The sequence below is a fragment of the Cherax quadricarinatus genome, chromosome 53, assembly GCF_038502225.1.
Source record: "Cherax quadricarinatus isolate ZL_2023a chromosome 53, ASM3850222v1, whole genome shotgun sequence".
NCBI lineage: Eukaryota > Metazoa > Arthropoda > Malacostraca > Decapoda > Parastacidae > Cherax > Cherax quadricarinatus.
This window is the reverse complement of record NC_091344.1, coordinates 19646446-19673965: the sequence shown is the minus strand read 5'-3', so window position 1 is coordinate 19673965 and position 27520 is coordinate 19646446. Positions and strand designations below refer to the sequence as shown.

The window sequence follows — 27520 nt, the reverse complement described above, 5'->3', positions numbered from 1 at the left end:
AGTAGAGGAGAGAGAAGGAGCGGAGGGTGGATCAGTGTCCATTGATGGTTTGGTCTCTGCAATATATTCAGAGATTGCTTCAAGTGTTTCAGAGTTCAGAGACGTCGTATGGGAGACAATATTGGAAATGGTAGGGGGAGGATGAGTAAAGATTGGAACTGTAATGGACTGTACCAAGGTAGAGGGGGGCGAAAGGGTGGAGGGAACTGGAGAAGCGTGGAAGTGGACAGAAGAGGCAGAAACCTGGGAGGTGGCAGATGAGGAAGAAACTTGGGAGGGAACAGGGGAGGAAGGTACAGTACGAGGAGGAGGGTGAACCTCTACACTTGTAACAGAGCCAGTGAGAGGGGGAGAACCAGGTACAGAGACAGGGAAGGGAAAATGAGGAGGTGGAAGATGGGTAGGAGGTGTTAATGGACCTTTTTTTGACTTTTGAGAAGTAGAGGGACGATTGGGAGGAGGTGTCATACGAGATCTCGTCGCTACTGAGGCTTGTGAGAGAGAACACGAAGAAGCAAGATCAGACTGAGACGTTGAAGTAGGGACGTCTGAGCCGAGGACAGCAAAAGAATTAGCTACAGGAGTGACTATGGGAGAGGTAACCACAGAGGTGGGTGCAGAAGATGGGATACCAGAAGTGGGGGGACGTTTTGAAACACGGGAATAAGAAACACGAGGCGGAGATGAGAAACTGCCATGGCATAAGGGAGACCTTCTGCCTCTTTGAGGTAACGGATTTCCCACTCGTTTAAGTAGACTTGACAACAGCGAGAGTACGAAGGGTGAGCCTCATGACAATTAAGGCAAGAGGGAGGTCGATTGCAAGACGTATTAGAATGGTCATCGGCACCACAGACTGGGCATTCGGGAATAGATCTGCAATATTTCGCTGGATGGCCAAATCGCCAGCAATTTCTACACTGTTGCGGTGTAGGGATCACCTTTCGAACTTGTAACCGATGTCCTGCTACATAAACTGAGGATGGGAGTTCACGGCTGTCAAAAGTTAAACGAGCCACATTGCTAGGGTATCGTCTCCACCCACGGGCAGGAAGAACGTAAGTGTCTACCTTGAGGATTGGGAGATCTTGCAGTTCCAGCTGTTCAAGAATGTCAGTGCCACATGTCTGGAAATTTTGTTGAACTATGGTATGGGGCAAAATGACGGTACCACTACAAGAATTGAGGGAATGATGCTTTTCAATAGTTACAGGAACAGTATCGATATGGGAAAGACGAGAAAGCTCATGAGCTTGGGTAGCATTCTGTACGGTGACGATGCGCGTACCGCTCTTAAGAGCATGAAAAGAAATATCTTTACCAACATGGCGTAGGAGTGCCTTGCCAATACTGTGGTCAGAAAGATAGGCAGTAGAGGAAGTCGGTCGTAAAGTGAAGAATTTAGTCCATTGTGCAGTCTGAAACTGAGCGTGGAAAGGTAGTGAAGGACGTGTCGATCTTTTCTGAGAGGAACGAGAAGGTGGAGAAGTATCATAAGCAGGTAATTGTCGTTGGCGTTTAGGCGTGGGACCAGAGTTGGTCCGACGTGGAATGGGCCGGCGATTCGAAAATTGCCGCACCGTAGAGGGAGAGGCCGGAAGCATAGTCAGAGGAGAGCGAAGGTCAGATAAATCGAAGGAGTCAGTCGAGGCCTCAGTACCTGAAGCAGGTGAGGAAACAGCACCGGCAAGAGGTACAGAGACATGAGGAGTGTCCGAAGAGTGGTCCAAAGACGAGGCGGGGTCAGAACGGGGTGCGGTATCAGGAAGGGGCCCGGGGGTAGCAGGTTCATGGACTAGGGCTGCCATGGTTAGGTTACTTCTTTCTTTTTGTTTTTAAGAAAAAAAAAGAAAGAAGAAAAGAAAATAAAAAGAAAAAAAGAATAAAAAAAGGGGGGGACCGGGGAGGGATAGTTCCTAGGAGGAATGAAAGGGCCAGAAATCTCCCTCCGCGCCCAAGAGGACCTCAGCACCGCAAGTAGCGCAGATGCAGCATGGAACCCGTGCCATACCCTACCCATCATGCCAGTAAACCGGCAATCCGGGATAGCAACCTCACATCTGCCGAGCTATCTCGGTGGACAAAAGAGAGGGCGGCCGGAAATCCACCACAAAGCATACCTCCTTCGGCCACCACCCCCAGAATCTGAAAGGTGGCTTCCAGAGATACACCCGTCGCCCGAGAGACACCCAAAGCCACCCTCCGGGATACCGGAGAGGGATCAGGACATCCCCAGGCAATCCAGATTCCACGGCAAACTACGCCACCGCCAAGAACCTCAACGGAATGGGATGGACCCCGGTGCCCTTTCCCCTACCTAGGAACTAGCGTGCCTGTGGGAAAAAAAAAAATACCAAAGGCCAAAAAGGAAGGGCAAAAGGGAGGGGTGGGGAGGAGGAGGAGGAAAGGAAAAAGGGGAGGATTGGATAGGGAACGGGGGATTGGGGGGTAATTAGGTTCGGTCTGAGGAAGTAGACTGACAGGTCTAATTCCTCAGACCAAGAGCCTCTTCACCACGCCAAGGCCCCCCTTGAAGAGGCACGGGGCCAAAGAAAGTTCGGAGTGCCAGCTCTCTGGTAAAGAAGGTGAGAAACACGATAGAATTCAAGAGCTTGTATCAAATTACGAAAGTGGCGTACGTGTGGCCGAGCTCGCCAGGATGTATAGGAAGTCCAAACGACAATCAGTTCCATCTTGGCGAGAATGTGCCTTCTTCAGTGATTAAGGGCATGTGTGCAAAGAGGAGTGAGTTGCAAAGTTTTGCGGAGAATTATCACCCTAAGAAAACTGTTGCAAGCCATGTCTGCAACATGTTCAATGACAATGTCTTGTCCCATTTTAGGCAAATCTTAGAGATGCCAGAAACAGGCCTCTTTGGACAGATTTTTTTGCAACAGGGGTGCAGTGACTCAAGCTGATCCTAATGCCAGTAAAAGAAAAAGAAGGTAAGTAACCCCAGATAGGGCTTTGATAACTGAAGTCCTTATGGAGGGGGATTCCCCTTCCAAACAATACCCTCTCTTCTCTCTCCCCTCCTCACCTTCCATACGCCAACAAGAGTCTTCACCAAAGGTACGTAATAGTGATTTAAATATTCATTTATCCATTAAAATTAGTGCTTTATATTTATTTCTCATTGTTTTCTGTATGCAAAATTATAGTTATTCTCTATAAAATGTATTTTTTTGTTAATATTTTAGGGTGTCTGGAATGGATTAATTGGATTTACATTATTTCTTATGGGAAATATTCGGTTTTCGTCCATTTTGGATTTCGGCCGACCTTCTGGAACGGATTAAGGATGAAAACTGGGGTGCCACTGCATTTTTATTATTCACTTCATCTCAAAAACACTTAAATTTCATTAACTCATACTGATGTGTACCATCATACCAACCATTAAACAAGCCATGGTTATACACATTCATGTGTAGTACTTTGGAAGCAGAACACTGAAAAGTAATTATTCTTAACACTTCAAGCTCTAGATTTTTGCACTTAAGATGGTCATTACAGTGTTCCATGTATCCGGACTTAACACGTGGATTACTTTTCCCTTTATGTTTGTTTGTATTCACATATATTCCTTATTTGCTTATATGTACTTATTTAAATTTCTCTTGTGTGATTTGTCCTTGTACACACACACACATTTAATTGTATATTCATAGATAATGATATACTGTATTTAATTTACATCAGATGCTTCCTAAACATTATGATTACTCAGGTATTTTTATTTATTTTCTTTAGCTTTTTGCCTTCTTGTCTGACACTAGCTGAATTTAATTTGAAGCAAAATATTGTATTGTATATCCCATTTATTTAATGCAGTCCACAGTCTTCTCAGGCTAAATGAGTACCACAATTTTACAAGAATTCATCACAGTTTATTTTTTTCTATCTTGATTAATTTAGTTTACGCTATGTATATAAATATCAAAAGGAGGTTATCGATATTACTTCAAAGACAACAGTTTACCCACTGCATTCTTATTCTTCATGAAACATAATCCACACTAAAAGCAATTATCATCAAGCAGACTGTGGTTACCTGTACTACTGCAGAGTTCTTCCGAGACAACATGTATTATTTACAGTGGACCCCCCCCCCCCCCGAGTTTCAGCGACCGCAACTTGCATGAAATCCGATTTTCGGCAAAATATAGTCTCACGGTTCATGATTGGCCTTGTGATTCGGTGACCGTCTGGTACGTGTCCGACAGGCATCCCAGCATCAGCGTGCACACAAAACCAGTCTCCCGCACCATTCACACTCAATGTGCCATTGTTTATCAGCAAGTGACCATCATCCCACGCATTCGTACAATACATTTCGTAATACTCCATTCTTTTTTGTGCTTCCAACTGCTAAATAAGTCACCATGGGCCTAAAGAAACTAATGCCAGCCCTTTGGTAAAGAAAATGAGAAACATGATTGAATTAAAGAAAGAAAGAAATTGAAAAATATGAAAGTGGATTGAGTGTTTCAGAGTTTGCCAGGATGTATGGCAAACACCATTCAACCATCACTTCGATTGTGGCAAAGGGAAAGGAAATCAAGGAAGCTGTTGTTGCAAAAGGGGTAGATATGTTGACAAAAGAGAGATCACAAATCCTCGAAGAAGTGGAGTTATTGTTGGTGTGGATTACCCAAAAACAGTTAGCAGGAGATAGTGTTATGCAGTCGATAATTTGTGAAAAGGCAAGGCAGTTACATGACGATCTCGTAACGAAAATGCCTGCAACGAGTGCTGATGTTTGTGATTTTAAGGCCAACAAAGGCTGGTTTGTGAGATTTAAGAAGCGTAGTGGCATACACAGTGTGGTAAGGCATGGTGAGGCTGCCAGTTCTGACAAAGAAGCGGCTGAAAAATATATTCAGGAATTCAAGGGGTACATAGAGACTGAACAATTCAAACCCCAACAAGTGTTCAATTGTGACAAAACAGGCCTGTTTTGGAAGAAAATACCAAAGAGGACCTACATCACGCTGGAGGAAACGGCACTGCCAGGACACAATCCTATGAAAGACAGGCTAACTCTCATGTTTTGTAGTAATGCTAGTGGGGATTGCAAAGTAAAGCCTTTACTGATGCATCACTCAAAATCCCAGAGTGTTCAAGAAAAACAGGGTTTGAAAGTTAAGACACATGTGCAACATCTGTGTCTTAACTTTCATATTGTCGGTATTTTATACCTTTCTTGCACGAAAAACAGGGTTGCCAAGGCTAATTTGTGTGTGATGTGGAAGGCTAACAGTAAGGCATGGGTCACGCGGGACATTTTCCTTGATTGGTTCAATAAAATGTTTGACCCCAGTGTGAAGAAATACTGCCTGGAAAATAAATTGGAACTCAGTGCCTCCTGGTAATGGACAATGCTCCTGCTCGTCTTCCAGACTTGGAAGAGCAAATGGTGCAGGAGTTTCGTTTCATCACAGTGAAGTTCGTGCCCCCTAATACCACTCCTCTCCTCCAGCCCACAGACCAGCAGGTAATTTGAAACTTCAAAAAACTGTACACCAAAGCAGTGTGCTTTGAAGTGACCTCAGACACTGAAATGACCCTAAGAGAGTTCTGGAAAGATCACTTCAATATCTTCCACTGCATAAACCTTACAGGTAAGGCTTGGGAGGGAGTGATTTCCAGGACTTTGAACTCTGCTTGGAGAAAATTGTGGCCACAATGTGTACAAGAGAGGGGATTTTGAAGGGTTTGGGGCTGACCTTGAGGAGCCTATGCCAGCATTGGAAAGTATTGTGGCAGTGGGGAATTCCATGGGGTTGGATGCGAGTTTCGAGGATGTGGAAGAGTTGGTGGGGGACCACGATGAAGAGCTAACCACAACGGAGCTGCAAGAGCTTCATTTGCAACAGCAACAGACAACAGCTCAGGAAATTGCTTCAGAGGATGAGGAAGAGAGATGGAGGAAGGCATAGATTAAGGACAATTGTGCAAAGTGGACTGTGGTGCAAACATTTATGGATGAACTTCACCCTGACAAAGCTGTTGCAGGCTGTGTTGGCAACATGTACAATGACGATGCTGTGTCCCATTTTAGGGAAGTTTTAAAGAAACACCAGAAACAGAGCTCTCTGGACGGATATTTTGTGTGACAGGGGTCCAGTGACTCAAGCTGGTCCCAGTGGCATTAAAAAACAAAAAGGAAGTAACCCCGGAAAAGGACTTGGTACCTGAGGTCTTTATGGAAGGGGATTCCCCTTCCAAACAATAGTGTACCTTCATCCTCTTCCCTTCTCTCGTCTTCCATACACCCAGAAGTCTTCAATAAAGGTAAATGTAATGTTATTATTTTATATATGTATGTACTTGATTTCTCATTGTTTTCTGTGTGTAAATCTATTTAATTTGAAAAAAATAATTTTTTATTTTTTAATATTTTTGGGTGTCTGGAACAGATTAACTGGATTTCCATTATTTCATATGAGGAACATGGTTTCGCCATTCGTGAATTTCAACTTTCGGCAGACTCTCTGGAACAGATTAATCGTGAAACTCGGGGGTCCACTGTATATATACATATATATGTAATGTATATATACGTATATTGAGGTAGTAGGTTGGTAGACAGCAACCACCCACGGAGGTACTACCATTCTGCCAAGTGAGTGTAAAACAGAAACCTGTAATTGTTTTACATGATGGTAGGATTGCTGGTGTCTTTTTTCTGTCTCGTAAACATGCAAGATTTCAGGTACGTCTTGCTACTTCTACTTACACTTAGGTCACACTACACATACTTGTACAAGCATATACAGTGGACCCCCGGTTAACGATATTTTTTCACTCCATAAGTATGTTCAGGTGCCAGTACTGACCGAATTTATTCCCATAAGGAATATTGTGAAGTAGATTAGTCCATTTCAGACCCCCAAACATACACGTACAAACGCACTTACATAAATACACTTACATAATTGGTCGCATTCGGAGGTAATCGTTATGCGGGGGTCCACTGTACATATATACATACCCCTCTGGGTTTTCTTCTATTTTCTTTCTAGTTCTTGTTTTTGTTTATTATCCTCTTATCTCCATGGGGAAGTGGAACAGAATTCTTCCTCCGTAAGCCATGCGTGTCGTTAGAGGCGACTAAAATGCCAGGAGCAAGGGGCTAGTAACCCGTTCTCCTGTATATATTACTAAATGTAAAAGGAGAAACTTTCGTTTTTCCTTTTGGGCTACCCCGCCTCGGTGGGATACGACCAGTGTGTTGAAAGAAAGATGTACGTATATGTGTATGTATATACATCACACTAACAGAAATTGATTTTCATTTTCTGTTGGGGCTCTTGAGTCTAGCACTTTAGGAAGTCCTTGAAATGAGACCATAATGAGATAAAAACATTCAGTACTTATAATATACAGCATTTAGTTTTCACTATGAAAAACTTGTAATAATGACCAAATGTGATAAATAATGCTCTTCCACTGACCAAGAAAAAATATTTACATGCAGGATCATAAAAAAAAAAAGGGTACAGTAGTTTGGAATAACATTAATAAATGCTATTGAATACATTTTCTAAATTTGCATCCTGAAAACAATAAAGTTGTAAAACCTGCATGTAAAGCCAAAACTACTCACTGCAATCACTTAAAAAGTTAGTGAATGCAAGACAGTGTCATTATGTTAAAACTTACAGAAATTATGCACAAAGATTGGCAGTGTGCTAGATTTAGAGTTATACACCAAGAGTGTCAGTATGCAAAATTTATATTAGTTTTGTGCCAAAACAGCATCAGTATGCTAGGTTTATGGAATATGTGCCAAGACAAATGAAAGTTGTTCTTTCTTCCTAGCCTCATGCTCTAATTGTTTTAGCAATATTCAGCAGAGGAAATATAGATGCAAATCAAAACAGATAAAAGCTGTTCACTTGACTAGAAGTGTGGGATAAAAAAATAAATAAAAGTGAATGAAGGTTCAGAATAGCAATAAAAATGTGTGTACTAGAAATTTATCTGCAATGGCTTTCTAAAGACTACATAAATATTACAATATCTATATATGGCATTCTCTGGACTGCTTAAGAGCAAATATAAACATTTATGGTATAAAGTCTTAAAGGTAAATATATAAAAATAAAAAAAAAATGCAAAGGTAAATACGTTACTGTACATATACAATGTTAACATGCTGAAAATAGGTTACATGCTAAGTAACTAAACTTAAGACTTTATACTCAAAACAGGAACAACAACCAGACGTACCACATGAAACAAAAAGGTACAAAATGCATGCTCTGTCCCAGATGATAACCTACTTTTGTTTTCAAAAGGTGTTAAAAGGATAAATTTTGTAACGTAGTGGATTTTGGGCTTGAGTAATTAATCTCTTATTTATTTTCTTGACTAATATATTGCTATTTTATATGCTAATGTAATTTTATGACCAAATTATGATGTATTTAGTGTGCAGGAAGATGGGATTTGTATACATTTACGGACATGAGTACTGTACTTTAAAATAAAGACTTCATTCTTATCACCATTAAGTTAATGCTATTTATCACTTCATTTCTTTTCAATTAACAAATTATATAGACTGTAATACAAACTCTGAAGTACAAAGTCAGGGGTGTTTTCTAAGCTACAACATTATAGGTTTTATACACAACTATTACTCTGATACAGTAATTCTAAAATATTAATTTATATTAACATTACAGTGATGTGTACTGTACCCACTGTTAAACTGGTTATGAAACTGTTAAACTTGGGTAACTATAATGAGGCTTTCCTTCACTGATGAAAACTTAGGGGCAAGTTCAATAGTACAGTACTATGAAAGGTGGTAAATGTTGGAAAAATAAGAATTAAAAAAATAATTTATTTAGCATACACTAAAGTATTTAAATGACTGTTGTTAACAAATGAATATTATCAAGTCTTGCATAATATATTATTATTATTTACTTAATTATAGTATCTCTATGAACAATTCATCCTCACAACATATTAAAAACATAGGTAATATGCATGATAATGATCATATATACAGTGGTATATATCATGTTCACATTATGGTAGTTCATGAACACAGTATACAAATATAATTTAATTTTGAATGTTATTTATTACAAATGACAAAGGTATATCCCTTTTTTATTTTGATGTAGTACCCTTACTGGGAAAGCTGGCAATTTTTACTTTTTAAATATGCTTGGTAAATTTTTGACCTTTTCATTTTTTTTAGGAACTGTAATAGTACATAATGCCATTATACTGATAGAGTATTTAAGGAAAATAGCCTCTTGAACAATCAGTGTTGCACCCATTATTATTATTATAATCAAAAAGAAGTGCTAATCCACAAGGGCTATACAGTGCACCCATTATTAAATTTCAAATGAAAACCAGCTTTAAAAATTTTCAGAAAGAGCTTACTGCATGTCCTAAACCACTGGTCAACCAGCTAACCACACAGAGCAAAATATTGTCACAGTAAAAGCTCACTCTACATCTGTGTTTTCTTGGTACTGTCAGCAATACAATGCTTTATGCAAACCTCAATCAGTTTTTCTCAGAATATCTTTGACTAAACAAAACAATGCCATTGGAGCCATATTTATGGAGATACAGTAGACTAATAATTTTCACAACTGTAACTCGCATTTTCAGTAAAATGCTATTTAAATTTTGTGTCCAAATTGCAGGTGAAAAAACTAATTTGATGTGCAGCAGTAAGTCTAGCATCACTCCTTGGTATAAACACCCATACAAGTGGTCAGTTGCCTTCTGGAGGTACTTCATACCACACTCTCTCTGGTGTTATCAGTCCCTTTTCGATGAAGGCATAAGCACATTGCTTGTTATTTAGCATTGTAACCTGACAGCATGAATGAGTGAGGCCCTGTTTATTGACTGGTTCAAGAATTATTTTATTTCTTCACTAAAAGATGCACCTGCATATAAATAACCTCCCATTCAAGGTTCTAATCACTCTGGATATTCTTGTACTCATTTTAAACTCTTGCAGTATGTTGACTCAAATGTGAAGGTAGGGTTTTAGCCACAAAATACTATATATCTTTGCAACTACTAGATTAAGGGGTGAATAAGACATTTAAGTGCCACTATACACCAAGGGTAGTGCAGAAACTCCCCACAGCAACTGATGATAACTCAGACACTGGAGAGGCAGAATTCTGGCATAAATTTAACAAAGCAGATGCCTTACACATGCAAAAGTTGCATGGGATCAAGTGCTCCAGTCAACAATAACTGCAGGCTGGAGAAAATTATTGCCTTATGTGGTGAATAGCTGCACAAGTTCTCCCTTAATGGATAGTCAGGTTCAGGAAATGTGGATCTGGCCAGTAGAATGCCAGGTGAGAGCTTGGAAGATATGTAGGCAGAAGACGATAATGAACAAACTGCAGAAGGAATGTTGAAGGAACTGAATTCCCAGGTAGAAGGGAGGCAGATAACAGAAATGGAAGAGGAAGAACCTGACCCTACTCTATTAACATTCAAGAGATATAAGGCAGAAGATCAGGAGGAGTTTGAGCTACTTAATTCCTCAGCCTGGTGTCAATGTGATTAGTCCATCAATCTTAATAAAAGTACAACATATGTGCAGAGAAGGGGCTTATATATTGCAGATAGGAGAGGCAAAGCAGCTGAAGACAGTGTCACCACAAAAAATCCACAGGTGAAGCAGGTCATGCCTATATGTTAGGCAAACAGAATTCCCTGTATCAAGATCCCAAGTGTTGTACAAGCGTCTCATTTGTCAACTTGTCGGGTTTTCTGTACCATTTTTCTACAATTCCTGTTAGACTATGCAACATCTGCTTTGCCTCACTCGTCTGTAGTATACAAGCCCTTTCTCCATGCATATGCTGTACTTCTGTCAAGATTGATGAACTGATCACATCGATTCCAGGCTGAGAGACTGATTACAGCACCTCAAACTCATTCTGATTTTCCACCATGCTTCTCTATACTGGACCAAGGGTGCCACTGTTTGGTGAAATGTTTCCAAAATAAAGATACCCAAGTGTCTCATGTAGTGATCTGTAAATAGCTCCTGTTTGAATATTAAATTGTGTTACTAGTATTTCCCAGGTTTGTTTCAGGTACATGTGGAGATAATACAATTTCATCTCATTATTATAGTAGATTACATTTCCTCCCCTTTGATCAGACTTGCAGTTATGTATCGCTGTGTACCCAGATAAGTTATAAATATCTAATTTTTTTTTATCAGGGAAACCACTAAATATACAGAGGTCATCTAGTGCATGGGGAATGAAAGGCATTGAGATTCGATCCAAGGAAGAGGATTGTGTTTTAACCAAATTTCTGTAAGAATAATGAAAGCTAGGTTTGCATTTAGCATTTAGTAACCAGGAGTACATTGATATCATAGTGTTTACTTAGTATTTAGCTACATTGTCAGATCCTTGACAATAGATTTTGCTCAGTTACGTTATAACATGTACAGTCATGGTCTGCACTAAACTGACTGTTATATAGATCAGAGAGGAGATTTAGTTTGGGATCAATTCACATACTGTAACACCAGTTTTTTATCACTAATTCCATATTGTTAAGAGATTTTTTTTTTTTTTTTTTTTGCTATAGCCACCTTCCACTAAGAGTGACCCCCCCCCCCCCCAAAAAAAAAAAAAGTGTGCAGACATCAGTTTAAACGACCCTCTGAACTGCAACATCCTCACCCTATGCTATGACAGAAATTTTAAGTGATAAAAAAGTATTTCAAGTGTACTAAAAATACAGTAATTATGTAGAGAATAGTACATAATAGTATACAGGATAATATAAAAAAGAATGATATACAAAGAACAGGATCACACAGCAAAACCTCTCGTAGTGTGCACTGTTGTAGTGAATTTTCAATAGACTGCTATTCATTATTTATATTAATTTATTTTAGTACAGACCATAGCTCGTGTTTTTAAATTTAAGCTTTCATTTTCAACAGAACCGCACCCATTTCTGTTACAGAGCGCCAGAGGAGAATTAATTTTAATTGGTGACGTGCATTTCTGTTTAGAAGTGCTACAGCAGGCAGGCCTGAGAGCTCTATGCACAATAGGCAGTGCCATTGTCTTGGCACTGCAGAGGTGTGATGGGATGAAAACAAACTAGCCTTCCAGCAGGTCATTGTATCTGGACGGGTACTGTATGATTTTTAGCTCAGTGGATATCGCTCAGTTTTTCCTTTTTATTACCCCCATTTAATCTTTGGGTATTTATGGCTTCCAAACGAAGTGCAGGTGATGCTGGTGAAGCCAGGAAAAGAGATTAAGCGTGAAACTATGCTTAATAGGAAAAAAACTGAAGGTACATCATGCAGACAACACAAGTGTTTGGTGTTAGAGAATCAATGATTCAGCCAATTCAAGATGAGGCAATGATAAGGGCTTGTGCAATGAGTAATCCTCAGTGTGACAGTGAAAAGAATGTGTATTAGGTCCACAGCCACCCTCTCCACTCACTTCAACATGTTAAACATCCTTAACTCAAAGGTAAGTAACAGATAATGTAATTTATGAATGTAACCATTTTTTTGCTAATGTACTTTCTTTTAACTGTCTGAACCTCACAAGAATTCAGGCATTTCACAGCATCATCATCATCATCGGAAGTCTAAAGAATACAACCCTATTTTTCCTGTATGCTTTTCAGTCCATAAATCACAGAAAATATTAGCAGAACACAGTTTTCAGGAGTGTAACCCATGTGACTTATGATTATCCACTGTACTATGCTGTTTTGCTTGAGTTTACATGCCATAAAAGTTTTAAAAAGGTGGCTGAGTTATGAAAATTTTCTGTTCAAAAATTTATATGGGCTGGAGAAAGCCAGTTGATGACTCTACCTCAATATGGTGTATACTGTAGTGGGCCCCTCTTAACCTCAACAATTATCTAATCCACAGCCATCAGCTGATAAAACAGATGACTCACTTCTTTATCAACCAGCTGGTATGCACTCACCAGGTGCATACCAGCAATCGCCAGGTTTAGCAACAACTTAAATCCTTTGGCTGTTGGTGTCGTATATACAAGTCTTACGAGCCAGTGTTTTTGACATATTAACATGCCAAAATTCTAGTGGCTTCCAATCAAGTGGGAGAAAGCTGGTAGGCCCACATTTGAGAGATTGGCTCTGTGTGGTCAGTGTGTGCAGTATAAAAAAAAAAAAAAAAAAACTTTTTGGATTAAAATGCCGACTTTGAGGTGTATGTTCATGTAGTATTTATGCTTGTATTCTCGTTTTCTTGGTCTCATTTGATAAAATGAAAGATATATTACAGAAATAGAGATGATTTTGATTGGTTTCACGATGAAAAGGACCTTGAAATTGAGCTCAGAGTAACAGAAATGTTCGATTTTTGCCAATGTTCATGAGTAAACAAATGACGTCACCGTCCAATACGTGTCCAACTGGCCAGTCTAATATGCAGTCATGAATGGGTTGACATTACTTATACAATTATTATAATAATGCAGTAGTCTGCACAACAATAAATCTATTTTTTGTGTGAATAAAAATTCAAAATAGAATGCAAGAGTAATATAAGAGGGGCCTGGATACATGACTAATGAACAAAGAAAATGTTATTTTAGTGCCAGGAATGTCTGCACTGTTTGTTCTGGACCCTATTTTGAAATTGGCATCTTTTTTAATTTGTGTGAAATTGACCAAATTGCCAATTTCTGACCACTTTATTGGGTAGTTGAAATTGGTAAATGGGCAGTTTCTTGTACTCAATCAATAGAACAAATGGAGTTCTAACGAAACAGCTATGAGTTTGGTCAACTGGAACAATGAAACTGGTTGAAAATAGGGCTCAAAGTGGGCGAAATCGCTGATGCGTATATTATCACCAAGATTGCTAACTTCGCAAGAGCGTAATTCCATACTTTTGGTGTCATTACCATTGGGAAAAGATTCTCTATCATTTCATAAGAAAAATATTTTTTTTTTTTTTTTAATATTTTGCAACACAGAGAGAGACTTCAGGATTTGGGGTTTCGACAGTCGAAGGGTTAATCCTAATTATAAAGGTTAACAGGAGACCATACAAAGAAATTGAGTACCAAATCTGTAGACGAAAACCAAGTATTGACTAGGGCACTGCCCTCCCAGGTACCACAGCAGTGCTCCAGGAACTGCATCCTACAGAAAAGAACATCACATCAAGTGAATAATATAAATGAATGGTTCAGGGAACTAAGAAGCTGATAAATTAGACACATATGCAACACTTGCACATGTGTCTAATACATCACAAAAAAAAAAAAACAGGAATTTCACACGATACAAACTGTGTTTTAGACAATCTCCAAACAACTAGAATTTAAAATCTGGTGCACACACTACCGCATCACCAACACAGCTACTTTTGTCTCATCTCTGCTGATGGCTTTGTGCCTTATACATGACCACAGTCCTGTGTCCCAGCTTTCTACCTGCCACAGAGTTAATCACCTATTCAAGTTATGTGCAAACATAAGTATTTTAGAGAAATTATCCCATGTTTTCCTCTGGTCAATGCACCAGGTAAGACTTCACTTGGTTTAACTGTTAGGCAAACTAAGGCTGAGCTGAACTTTTGATCACATAATACCCATGAGTTTGTAACTGTGCTGGCAATCCAGGACAGAATAGGAAAGAAACTAAGAGATGTGGATATTAAAACAAAAATGCAAATACAATAAACCCTTGATTTAATGGGCTTTAGAAATACTGGACAAAATCCACTGTGTCAAATTTGGAAAATATGTGCAAAGTTGGTTATTTAAAAGAATTATTACAATCAGAGAAAAATAATCTTTTCTTACTTACCACACCTCTTCAAGGGGGGCTCCTTGGCGTGGTGAAGAGGCTCTTGGTCTGAGGAATTAGACCTGTCGGTCTTCTTCCTCAGACCGAACCTAATTACCCCCCATTCTCCCCTCCCCTATCCCATCCTCCCCTTTTTCCATTCCTCCTCCTCCTCCCCACCCCTCCCTTTTGCCCTTCCTCTTTTTGGCCTTTGGGATTTCTCCCACAGGCGCGCTAGTTCCTAGGTAGGGGAAAGGACACTGGGGTCCATCCCATTCCGTTGAGGTTCTTGGCGGTGGCGTAGTTTGCCGTGGAATCTGGATCGCCTGGGGATGTCCCGATCCCTCTCCGGTATCCTGGAGTAGGTTTGGGTGTCTTTCGGGCAACAGGTGTATCTCTGGAAGCCACCTTTCGGATTCCGGGGGTGGTGGCTGAAGGAGGTATGCTTTGTGGCGGATATCCGGCTGCCCTCTCTTTTGTCCACCGAGGTAGCTCGGCAGATGTGAGGTTGCTATCCCAGATTGCTGGTTTACTGGCATGAAGGGTAGGGTATGGCACGGGTTCCATGCTGCATCTGCGCTACTAGCGGTGCTGAGGTCCTCTTGGGTGCGGAGGGAGATTTCCGGCCCTTTCATTCCTCCTGGGAACTACTCCTCCCCGCTCCCCCCCCCCCTTTTTTTTTTATTCTTTTTTTATTTTTATTTTCTTTTCTTCTTTCTTTTTTTTTTTTCTTAAAAACAAAAAGCAAAGGAGTAACCTAACCATGGAGGACCCAATCCATGAGCCCACTACCCCCGGGCCCCTTCTTGATACCGCACCCCATTCTGACCCTGCCTTGTGTTTAGACCACTCTTTGGACACTCCTGATGCCCCTGTACCTCTTGCTGGTGCTGTTTCCTCACCCGCTTCAGGTACCGGGGCTTCGACTGCCTCCTTCGATTTGTCTGAACTCCGCTCTCCTGTGACTATGCTTCCGGCTTCTCCCTCTACTGTACGGCAATTTTTGAATTGCCAGCCCATTTCCCGTCGGATCAACTCCGGTCCTAATCCTAAACGCCAACGTCAATCTCCTGATGATGCTCCTTCGTTACCTTCCCATTCTACTTGGAAAAGACCGACACGTCAAGCACTCCCTCTCCAAGCTCAGTTTCGGACCACACAGTGGACTAAATTCTTTACTTTAAGACCGACTTCTTCTGCCTACCTTTCTGACCATAGCATTGGCAAAGCGCTCCTGCGTCATGTTGGTAGAGATATTTCATTTCATGCTCTCAAGAGCGGTACGCGCATCGTCACTGTCCAGAATGCTACCCAAGCTCATGATCTTTCTCTCCTTTCGAATATTGATACTACTCCTATCACTGTTGAAAAACATCTTTCTCTCAATTCTTGTAGTGGTGCTGTCATTCTGCCCCATACCATAGTCCAACAGAATTTCCAGTCATGTGGCAATGACATTCTTGAACAGCTGGAACTCCAGGATCTCCCAATCCTCAAAGTAGACACTTATGTCCTTCCTGCCCGGGCGCGGAGACGTTACCCTTGCAATGTGGCTCGTTTAACTTTTGACAGCCGAGAACTCCCGTCCTCTGTATATGTCGCGGGACATCGGTTACAAGTTCGAAAGGTGATACCTACACCGCAACAGTGTAGAAATTGCTGGCGTTTTGGTCACCCAGCAAAATATTGCAGATCTATGGCCGAATGCCCAGTCTGTGGTGCCGACGACCATTCTAATACATCTTGCAGTCAACCTCCATCTTGCCTTAATTGTAATGAAGCTCACCCTTCATACTCCCGCCGTTGCCAGGTCTACTCAAATGAACATGAAATCCGTTGCCTCAAAGAGGCAGAAGGTCTCCCTTATGCTATGGCAGTTACTCATCTCCGCCTCCAAGGGAGACTACCCCGTGTTTCTAAACATCCCCCCACTTCTGGGGTCCCATCTTCTGCAGCCTCCTCTGTTGTTACCCCTCCCATTGCCGCTCCAGCATCTAATCCTTTTGCTGTCCTTGGCTCTGACGTCCCGACTACAACTCGGTCTGTTCTCACATCTTCACGTCCTTCCTCACAAGCCCCAGTATCAACAAGACCTCGTACGACACCTAATACCAATCGCCCCTCTACTTCTCAGAGGTCCAAAAAATCCACATTGCTCAAATCTTCTTTGCCCCTTCCTTCCCTTCTTCCACCTCCACACTTTACCTTTCCAGTCTCTGTACCTAGTTCTTTCCCTCTCTCTGGCTCTATTACAAGTGTGGAGATTCACCCTCCTCCTCGTACTATGCCTTCCACCCCCGTCCCCTCCTAAGTTTCTCCCTCTTCTGCCACCTCCCAGGTTTCTGCCTCTTCTGTCCCCCCCCACACTTCATCTCCAGTCCCTTACACTCTTCCCTCCCCCTCTACTTTGGTACAGTCCATTATTGTCCCAATCTTTACTCACCCTCCTTCTATCTCCAATATGTTCTCCAATACATCTTTGAATTCAGAAACACTTGAAGCCATTTCAGAATATATTGCAGAGACTAAACCTTCAACGGACACTGATTCACTTCCTGTTCCTTCTCTTCCCTCTCCTCCATCTTCACAACCCCATTCTTCGCAACGCTCCGTTCCTTCGCTGCTTGACCGTCTTCCAATGCCACCACACGTTGACTTTTCTAACCCCTCTAGTCTGTAGGTGCCTTTACCTACAGATTCCTGGTATTTTCTTCATCGCCAATCATGGCCTACTTACAGTGGAATATCCGCGGCCTCAGGGGTAATCGGGGTGAGCTTCAGATGTTGCTTTCCAGGTTTACCCGTTGGTGCTTGCTTACAAGAACCAAAATTACACTCGGCTGTTTTCGAACCTATCTCAGGCTATAATTTATTGTATTCTTCGGATCCTTTCTCAGATGGGACCTTTAATGAAAGTGCCCTTCTTCTACGCAATGATATTCCGTACTGTCAACTATTTGTCCATACCTCGCTGCATTACACTGCAGCCCGTATCCACTTGAATAAGTGGTTTACAATATGTTCTTTATATCTCTCTCCTTCTCGAGCATTTTCTATCCCAGACTTTGCCTTTCTTGTTTCATCCTTACCACCACCACTTCTGTTACTTGGTGACTTTAATGCCCACCATTTCCTCTGGGGGAGGGGTCTCATTGTGACTCACGTGGCATCCAGTTGGAGGCTTTTCTCGCCTCTTACCCCCTCCATGTTTTAAATACGGGTACTCCCACCCATTTTGATCCTCGTACTCATACTCTCTCTTGCATCGATCTATCAGTCTGCTCTTCCTCCACTGCACTAGACTTCACCTGGTCTGTTCTACCGGACTTACATGACAGCGATCATTTTCCAATCATTTTTACTTCTCCTTCCTATTCACCACCTTTCCGTAGCCCTCGCTGGCAATTTGATCGGGCAAATTGTGATCTTTACTCACACCTCACTGCTTTTAGTGAGGTTCCTTCTTCATCCTCCACTGATGAGCTCCTACACCTCTTCTCGACATCAGTTTATACCGCAGCTTCTCATTCTATACCCCAAACCTCAGGCAGGCATTCTTAGAAGTGCGTGCCTTGGTGGTCTCCTGCTTGTGCTCGTGCAGTACGTTTGAAACGCGCTGCATGGGGCAGGTGCCGGTACAATAGAACCACTGAGAGACTTCTTAATTTTAAGCAGAAGCGTGCGATCGCTCGCCGTGTCATCCGTGAAGCTAAACGCACTTGTTGGCGAGACTATGTTTCCACCATCACCTCTGCTTCTTCTATGAGTGCAGTCTGGAAAAAAGTGAGGAAATTGAGTGGTAAATACTCTCCTGACCCGGCTCCTGTTCTACGGTTCGCTGGTGTTGATGTAGCAAACCCTCTCGACGTTGCCATTGAACTTGGCACACATCTGGTCCGTATTTCCCGAGGGCTCCATCTATGCCCCTCGTTTCTTTCCTCAAAGTCTGCCAGAGAGTTAGTACCCTTGGACTTTTCTTCTCTCAGAGAAGAACATTATAATGTGCCTTTTACACTTCAAGAACTAGAGGCAACGCTCTCAGTTTGCCGATCATCGGCAGCTGGGCCTGACGACATTCATATTCGTATGTTACGACATTTACATCGGTCAGCCCTTGTAGTCCTCTTACACCTCTTCAATCTTATTTGGGCACAAGGAGTTCTTCCCCAGCTGTGGAAATCTGCCATTGTTCTCCCTTTCCGCAAACCAGGTACTACAGGACATGATGCCTCCCACTATCGTCCCATCGCTCTTACTAGTGCAGTTTGCAAAGTGATGGAACGTCTCGTAAATCGACGTTTAATGTGGTATTTAGAGACACACAACAGTCTCTCCGCTAGTCAATATGGCTTTCGTAAGGGTCGTTCTACCATAGACCCCTTACTACACTTGGATACGTATGTTCGTAATGCCTTTGCGAATAATCACTCAGTTATTGCCATATTTTTTGACCTTGAGAAGGCATATGACAACTTGGAGGTATAATATTTTGGCCCAGGCCCATTCCTTAGGCCTCCGAGGCAATCTACCATCCTTCCTTAAGAACTTTTTAACTGACAGACATTTCCGTGTTCGAGTCAATAATGTTCTTTCCCCGGACTTCGTCCAAGCTGAAGGTGTCCCTCAGGGATGTGTTCTAAGCACAACACTTTTTCTCCTTGCTATAAATGATTTGGCCTCTGTTCTTCCACCCAATATTTGGTCATCACTCTATGTTGATGACTTCGCTATTGCTTGTGCTGGCGCTGACTGTCATCATACTGCAGTTTCTCTCCAGCATGAGGTCGACCGTGTTTCCACTTGGGCCACCACGCATGGGTTTAAATTTTCAAGTACCAAAACTCACCAAATTACTTTCACTAGACGCTCTGTTATCTTCGATCATCCTTTGTATCTCTATGGCTCCTGTATCCCTGAACGTGATACAGTCAGGTTTCTAGGCCTTCTCTTTGACCGTAGGTTATCCTGGAAACCTCACATTACCTCTCTGAAGGCAACTTGTCACAGCCGGCTAAACCTTCTTAAAACCCTTGCTCATCTTTCCTGGGGGGCTGATCATCGAACTCTGCTTCGCCTACATTCAGCCCTCGTTTTATCGAAACTCGATTATGGTGACCAGATTTATTCCGCGGCCTCTCCTGCTACTCTCTCTAGCCTTAACTGTATCCATCACCAAGGATTACGTTTGTGCCTTGGTGCTTTTCGCTCTTCCCCTGTTGAGAGCCTCTATGCAGAAGCGAATGTTCCATCCTTGTCTGATCGCCGTGATGCCCATTGCCTTCGCTACTATGTACGCTCTCACGATCTACACAATCCTTCCATTTATAGAATGGTCACCGATATTAGTAGACATTCTTTATTCGTTCGCCGCCCCTGTTTGCTCCGTCCCTTTTCTCTTCGCCTACATTCACTCTTGTCTTCCCTTCAGTTACCACCTTTATATGTTCATGTAGCATCTCACTTTTTCCCTACCCCCCTGGGAAGTTCCAGCTGTTCGGGTCTGTTCTTTCTCACTCCCTTGCTCAAAAGCTCAACTGTCTACGGTGGCTTCCCGCTCTCTTTTTCTTGATCACTTCCACTCCCATTCTCATGCCACTGCTGTGTACACAGATGGCTCTAAGTCTTCAGACGGCGTCGGATTCGCAGCAGTGTTTCCGGACAGTGTCGTGCGGGGGCATTTACTATCTTCAGCTAGCATTTTTACTGCTGAACTGTATGCCATTCTTGCAGCACTTATTCGTATCGCATCTATGCCTGTGTCATCATTTGTAGTAGTCTCAGACTCCCTTTGTGCTCTACAGGCTATACGAAAATTTGATACATCTCATCCCCTAGTTCTCCGTATCCAACTTTGGCTATGCCGTATCTCTACCAAACATAAAGATATTGTTTTCTGTTGGGTCCCTGGTCATGTCGACGTACAGGGCAATGAACAGGCAGACACTGCTGCGCGGTCAGCAGTACATGACCTACCAATTTCCTATAGAAGTGTTCCATTTCTGGATTATTTTGCTGCAATAGCTACCCACCTTCGCACCCGTTGGCAACAACGTTGGTCAACTCTGCTCGGTAACAAACTTCATTCTATTAAACCAAGCATAGGTTACTGGCCGTCTTCTTGTCATCAGTGCCGAGGTTGGGAGACCGCTCTCTCCCGCCTTCGCATTGGCCACACTCGTCTTACTCATGGGTATCTCATGGAGAGGCACCCTGTTCCTCTCTGTGAGCAGTGTCAAGTTCCAGTATCGATTAGCCACATTCTGTTAGACTGCCCTCTCTATCAACGAGCACGCAGAATTTACCTCCAACGTAGTCTTCGTTCTACTACTCTCTCTTTACCTTCCCTTCTTGCTGATGGACCCTCCTTTAATCCTGACTCTCTCATTGACTTCTTGACAATGACTGATTTACTCCACAAACTCTGATGATACTTTTCGCACTCCCCTCAGCCCTTTCTAGTTCAGTCTCTTGCTGCCCTTTACCCTTTCACCATCCACTGCCCCGCTGTTATCCGTAACCTATTACTCTTCCATCTCCCTTTTGCCACCTGATGCCCTCGCTTCCTTCCTGCCCTGCAGCGCTGTATAGTCCTTGTGGCTTAGCGCTTCTTTTTGATTATAATAATAATAATAATCTTACTTACCACACTTACTATTACTGGTTGTCCACTTCCCTTTATTAGTACTTTAAATCGAGGGTTTACTATTGGAATTTTTGTGGTAAGAATCCAAAAGACAGAAAACTCACTGTAATCACATTTCAACCCATCACTGAATAAGAGATGATAAAGAATCTGATAAGGTAAATGAGGCACTGCGTAATATACAATGGGCAGACTGTTAACGAAAAGTGATTGTGAAAAGGCTAGAATGGTAAAAACAAGTGTAATGTACAGCTCCCTCCCCCACCCCTGGATCACCAAAGTTTGTTTAGCCAACTAGATACATCAGAGAACAATTTTGCTTAGCATGAACATTTTTCCTGCTTGGCTACATCTTGAAGAAGATGCATATGATGAACTTCCAAAGATGAGGAAAACAAAAAAAATTAACTTTCTTTACTCATTTAACCCTTTGACTGTCGAAGGGCCCAAAAATTATTTTTTCTTATGAAAATGTTAAGATTATTTTTCTGATTGTTTTAGTCCCAAAAAAAAATTTTTCCCATCAGTACTTACCGAGATACAGAGTCCTGAACTTTGCTGAAATTGATCTGCTGGCGGCAACAGCGGCGACTGCTGCTCACCCGGTAAACTTTTATTTACTTGTATTCGATGGTTTCTTGTTTTTTTCACTATTTTATTTTTTCACATAACTTTTGTGGCCTGTGAGACCAAATTATTGTGCAATGTTCAAATATACACTCGTTGAATGTAACACAATTATAGCAAAAACACTCGTATCATTATAATGTTGCTAAAACTTGTTTACACAAACAATGTAAACAAATGTTTATTACGATTGCTTTATAATATATATACATATGTACAATCACTGGACACTTTATTAGAAGTGCTGCAGCTTGTGGAATTCTTTGAAACATGGGTATAAGCACAATGGTGTCTTACACTCCTCACACATAAAACGAGTGTCTCTGCGTTTTTGTGGGCGTTTTGTGGTATGTCCACAGACAAAACACCTCTTCTGAGCATTTTTCTTGGCAGTAGTAGCAGGCAGTGGTATGGGGTAGTGATCACCAGGCCTCAGACGAGAGGACATGTGTTGATAATTTCGTGGGCGCTGGTCTATTGCAGGTGTTTTTTCTTGGTACTTGAATATTATTTGTCTGATGACTGACAAACAAAATTCACCATATTTGGGTTTCTTCTTGGTCTTCAACTTATACATATTATAAGCATTCAGCATGGAAATGTCAAGAAGATGGAAAAACAGTTTTATGTACCACTTATAACTCTTGCGAACACAGTCAGCAAACCCAATCTGCATGTCACATTTGTCTACTAAGCGCATATTGAGGTTGTAATCCATCACAGCTGCAGGTTTTACAATAGGTTCATTGGTCTCTCTATTCTGCTTGCCAGTCTCTACCATTTCGTGTCGGTGAACTGATGTCAGCAGTGTGACATCACGTTTGTCATGCCACTGAAATGCCATGATGTCATTGGCAGCAAACACCTGCACTTCACCTCTACGACTGCCAGCTTCGAACCTTGGCATATGTTTACGATTTCTACGCACTGTGCCACACACATCTGTCATGTTCACTCGCAAGAAATCACTGAGTATAGGGCTTGTGTACCAGTTGTCAGTATATAAAATATGCCCCTTACCAAGATATGGCTCCATCATTGTTCTAACCACATCACCAGAGATACCCAGTAACTTCCTGGTATCTTCCATTGTTTTACCGCCAGTGTACACAATTATATCCAAAACCAGACCAGTTTTGCAATCACACAGAACAAATAACTTTATACCAAAGCGTTTCCTCTTGCTTGGTATATACTGCTTGAATGAGAGTCTTCCTTTGAACAAAATCAAAGACTCGTCAATAACAAGCTTCCTGAAGGGATAAAAATACATACAGCACTTTTGTTTCAGGTACATAAACACACGTCTGATCTTATATAACCTGTCACTTCTGTCAGGCCTGGTTTTGTCTGAAAAGTGTAACATACGTAACAGTAACACAAATCTATTCACTGGTATAATGTCACTGAAAGCAGGGGTTGAAATCAGGCGGTCTGTTGCCCAGTATGTGTTGACACTATGCTTATACACATGTGGCATAAGCATTATTGTGGCAAAGAACAGATACATCTCTGCCACAGTTGTGTCCTTCCACTGGTGTAGGCGTGATCTTGGTGAAAGCATAGTGTTTGCCATGGTGTACTCATAGTATGTATTGCTTTCCCTGACAATAATGTCCATCAGGGGTTCATCGAAGAACAACTGAAAGCATTCCAGTTCAGTGGGATTGTTCCCAAGTGTACATGATGGCCGTATTCCACTTTGTCCTCCATCAAAGTCATGGGGATTGGGAACAAACTCGTCATCTTGATGCCAATCCCAGATGCGGTCAGCTGGTGCGTTCTGGATATTGTAATGTCGTTGTGGTTGTGCAGGTTGTGGTTGTGAGAGTGTGGGGTCGGCCGAGGCGGGTTGTAGTTGTGCAGAGTCAGCAGCGCGGGCACTAGCGTGGCCCGCTGCTGGTGTCACATGACTCATGGCACCGTCACTATCACCACCACCGCCTGCTGCCTCACCCACATCATTTATACCCATCGTAACAATATCGTCATCTTCACTATCAGGACGTGGTGTAGGGCCACGGGATGTGCTCCGAGATGTACTCCTTCCTCTTGGAAGAGCATATGGCACACTACCAGACCGCATGCGACTATCGTATATACTGCCGCTTCACTGGGGAATATTCACCCTCACTGTCACAACTAGAAGTGCTTTCAATAACCTTGAAATCACTATCACTTGCACTGCTCACATCTGAGTCTTGTACACGGGCAAATAGTTTCCTCTTTCGTCCTGGTACAGGTGAACATGAACGAGCCGGCCCAGCACCAGAGGTGGATGGTTGTGGGTCATCTGGGTTTTCATCACTAATTATGTTATCCTGGGTAATTTTCTCGGTCACACCCGCTTCAAAACCAGGGAATTCACTTTCACTGACACTATCATCACTGTTTGAGCTATCATTTGGGAACAAAAGACCTCCAATCCGCCGAGGAGTGAGGAACTTCTTACCGCGAGGCATGGTGAAAATGGACTACCAAGATGGCGTTCCCACAATGCACCGCTGAGTCCCAGATTTTTTTCACAGGGTGCACACCGACCACTGAGACCCATTCTCTCTCGTGTAGGCCTACCAGCCCTCTCCCGCTTGATTTGAAGCCGCTAGAATTTATGCGTATAGATACGTCAAACACGGTATCTCCCATGACGTACATATACGACCGCGACAGTCAAAGGGTTAAAAAATAAGCCTACAACACGTACACCAAATAAAAAATATTGATGTGTTTAATAAAAAAAATAACAGGCGAAAAAATACTGCTTTAACCACATCCATGGAACAAGATTTTTCAACCTACTACCAGCAGATATTGGAAATAATAAAACAACAAAGGTAGCTTTCATGAAGGAACAGCAACACTGCCTCATCCAAGAGTCAAATCAGTCTGGCTGTGACTGTAATCCTGTGGGCCACTAGCAGTAACAGCCTGGTTAATCAAGCAATCTACAAGGAAGCCTGGCTGCAAGGGTAGAACACCTAGAACCATTACAGGAATGTCCATTCTCTGTCTAACCTTATTTCCTCTATACCTCTGCTCATCAATGTCAAGTGCTCAGTTTACTTCATTATATTTTGTGAGATGGCACATACTGTATGTATTTGCTGTATCATGTTCATGATGCTCATCCAACACTTGTCAAAATTAGAATTTAACAACAATATACAGAATTGGATTTTTTTTTCTTAGGACATCTGTAATTGGAATACAAAAGTCTATGCAAAACGAGTTTTTTAAAAGAGATACACATATAGCAGAACAAACCCTTATTGGGACAAAATCTGAAAGGAGAGGTTTAATATTTATACAGAGGTGTACATCAAACACACAGTGGGCAAAACTGCCAATGAATAAATTGTGCCCAGACTGCTACCTTTCTGCTTGCATAATTCCTTGAGTTTTCCATAAAATTTCTTACCTTTGGTGTCATTACCTTCAGAAGAAAACATTTTTTTTCTTTTTTTTTTTTTAAAGTTGACACTAAGAGCAATATTAATTTTGAGGGTTAACATTTCGCCCAACTCCCAGCGATGAGATCCCGAACTCGGGGATCTGACACAATTTATGCATTCCTAATTTCTGAACAGCCCAACCTTCCATCAACAGCAAGACTCTCACCTTTAAATCAAAGATCTGACCAACATTGCAAAATCCACTTAACTGTTACCTTACCTTTTAGGGGTTTTGTATATTGGATGTAAACCTCTGTATAAGTTAAAGTTCTCCTAAAAGCAAAATAAGTGTCCCAAAGAAGACTTTGTATTGCAATTTTTATTTTTTTTTTGGCCTCATTCCTGTCAGCATAATGCCCATTAAAGAGTTTTTTAAGTGTACATTTTGCGTAGTTACAGTACTTTTCTCTGGTATGTATCCTTATCTCTAACTGGGGTGTTATTTCATTATCACACATACATTTTTTTAGTATGTCATGAGGATATGTTGCCATTGTGCAATTAAAACTATTGAAAATTAGGTACACAACAGCAATAGTTTCTCAAACTTTTCATAAAAAATAATACTGAATACTGTACACATAGTAAAAAACAAAAAGTTAACATAGGTAAATAATATTTATTTTTAAAAGTATTATGATCTATTTATCAAGCCCAAAATCCCAATATCCAAATTAATCAAGCCTATGCACATCTACAGGAGTGCCCTCAGAGCAAGCCATTAATACATACCAATGCGCTCCTATCGGCTTCTGTGAGCGAACCTGCTGAAACTGAGAGACCAAAACCACAATCAAATACACAGATCCTTTTTAAAGATCCTGTTTATGTTGCTCCAAATATGTTTTATTTTACTCTATTCCTGTGCCCAACATTCACAACCAGTGGGGAAAATGGGGAAAGTAGGAGAGAAACTTGGTGCACGCTGAAAACTTGCCACATGCCTGTTGACTTTGGCCTTCAATGGTACAGATTGAAGAATAATACACTAGTGCAACATTTGGGAATCTTTATGCCAGTGTTTTCTTCAGTCCAATACAGAGAAGAATGGTGGAAGATAAAGAGGCAAATGAGATAATCAGTCCCTCAGCCTGGAGTCAATGTGGACTGAACACAATGACTCCAGGCTGAGGGACAGATTACCTCATTCTCCTCTTCATCTCCCACAACTGTTCTCTGTATTGGACTGAAAAAGCCACTGGCTGGGAAAACATTACCTCAGTAAAGATTCACATATGTTGCACAAGTGCCTCATTCTTCAACTTCTCAGTTTTCTAAACCATTTACATCACACTGTACAGAATATATACATTACATGGGGGAAATGAGATGTATTGCAATTATTAATTCTGAAGTATTTATGAAGGCTTAACTTCAATAACTGCCTCTGCTCACATAGCTTGTAATAACTACTAAAAATGACTTTAAGCATGGCAGAATTTTATAACAAGCAGGCTTTATTCAAACATTTCATTACTGTACTTATATGAAACTTCTGGGATAAGTCACTGATTTAGGCCACAGGAAAACTTGGATCATGACACACATGATGCTCAATGTGTCTAATTCTGCTCATCATACAGTGTAACTGAGACAAATTCAGTGTGGTGCATTAGTGGCTAACATTCCAGAAGAGGAAGAAAATTTTGGGAGTAGATAGATATTGGGATATCAGGATTTAACCATGAAAAATCTATTTTGAAGCCTCTATTAAAATAAAAATAAAATAAATTTTTTTTATGCATTACTAGCTTCACATTGAGCAAAAACTTGACAATCAAATCTAAAACTATCTTCAACACCTAAATAAATTTATTTTTGTGTAAATATTTATGACCTTAAACTCTAAAGTTCAACAGAAGCCAAAAATTCCATAATTTTACACTCTTCACATATATGAACTGGTCGTAGTGTATGCTGTTAAATGCAACTACAAGGCATTGAAGCAGACTGGTTAGTTAGCAATGCA

The 27520-nt window shown here is 41.4% G+C and overlaps 1 protein-coding gene across 20 annotated transcripts in view; it reads right to left on the bottom strand.

The window, feature by feature from the left end:
* LOC128692341 (actin-binding LIM protein 2) overlaps nt 1-27520 on the bottom strand; it is a 510921-nt gene that overhangs the window by 14088 nt on the left and 469313 nt on the right. For 18 of the 20 annotated variants that reach the window (XM_070096398.1, XM_070096400.1, XM_070096399.1 and 15 more), the window contains one exon: nt 26284-26324. The exons of the other annotated variants lie outside the window; for them this stretch is intronic. In XM_070096398.1, coding sequence (XP_069952499.1) covers nt 26284-26324 — 41 coding nt within the window. The remainder of the gene's footprint in view (nt 1-26283; nt 26325-27520) is intronic. 20 annotated transcript variants of the gene reach the window in all.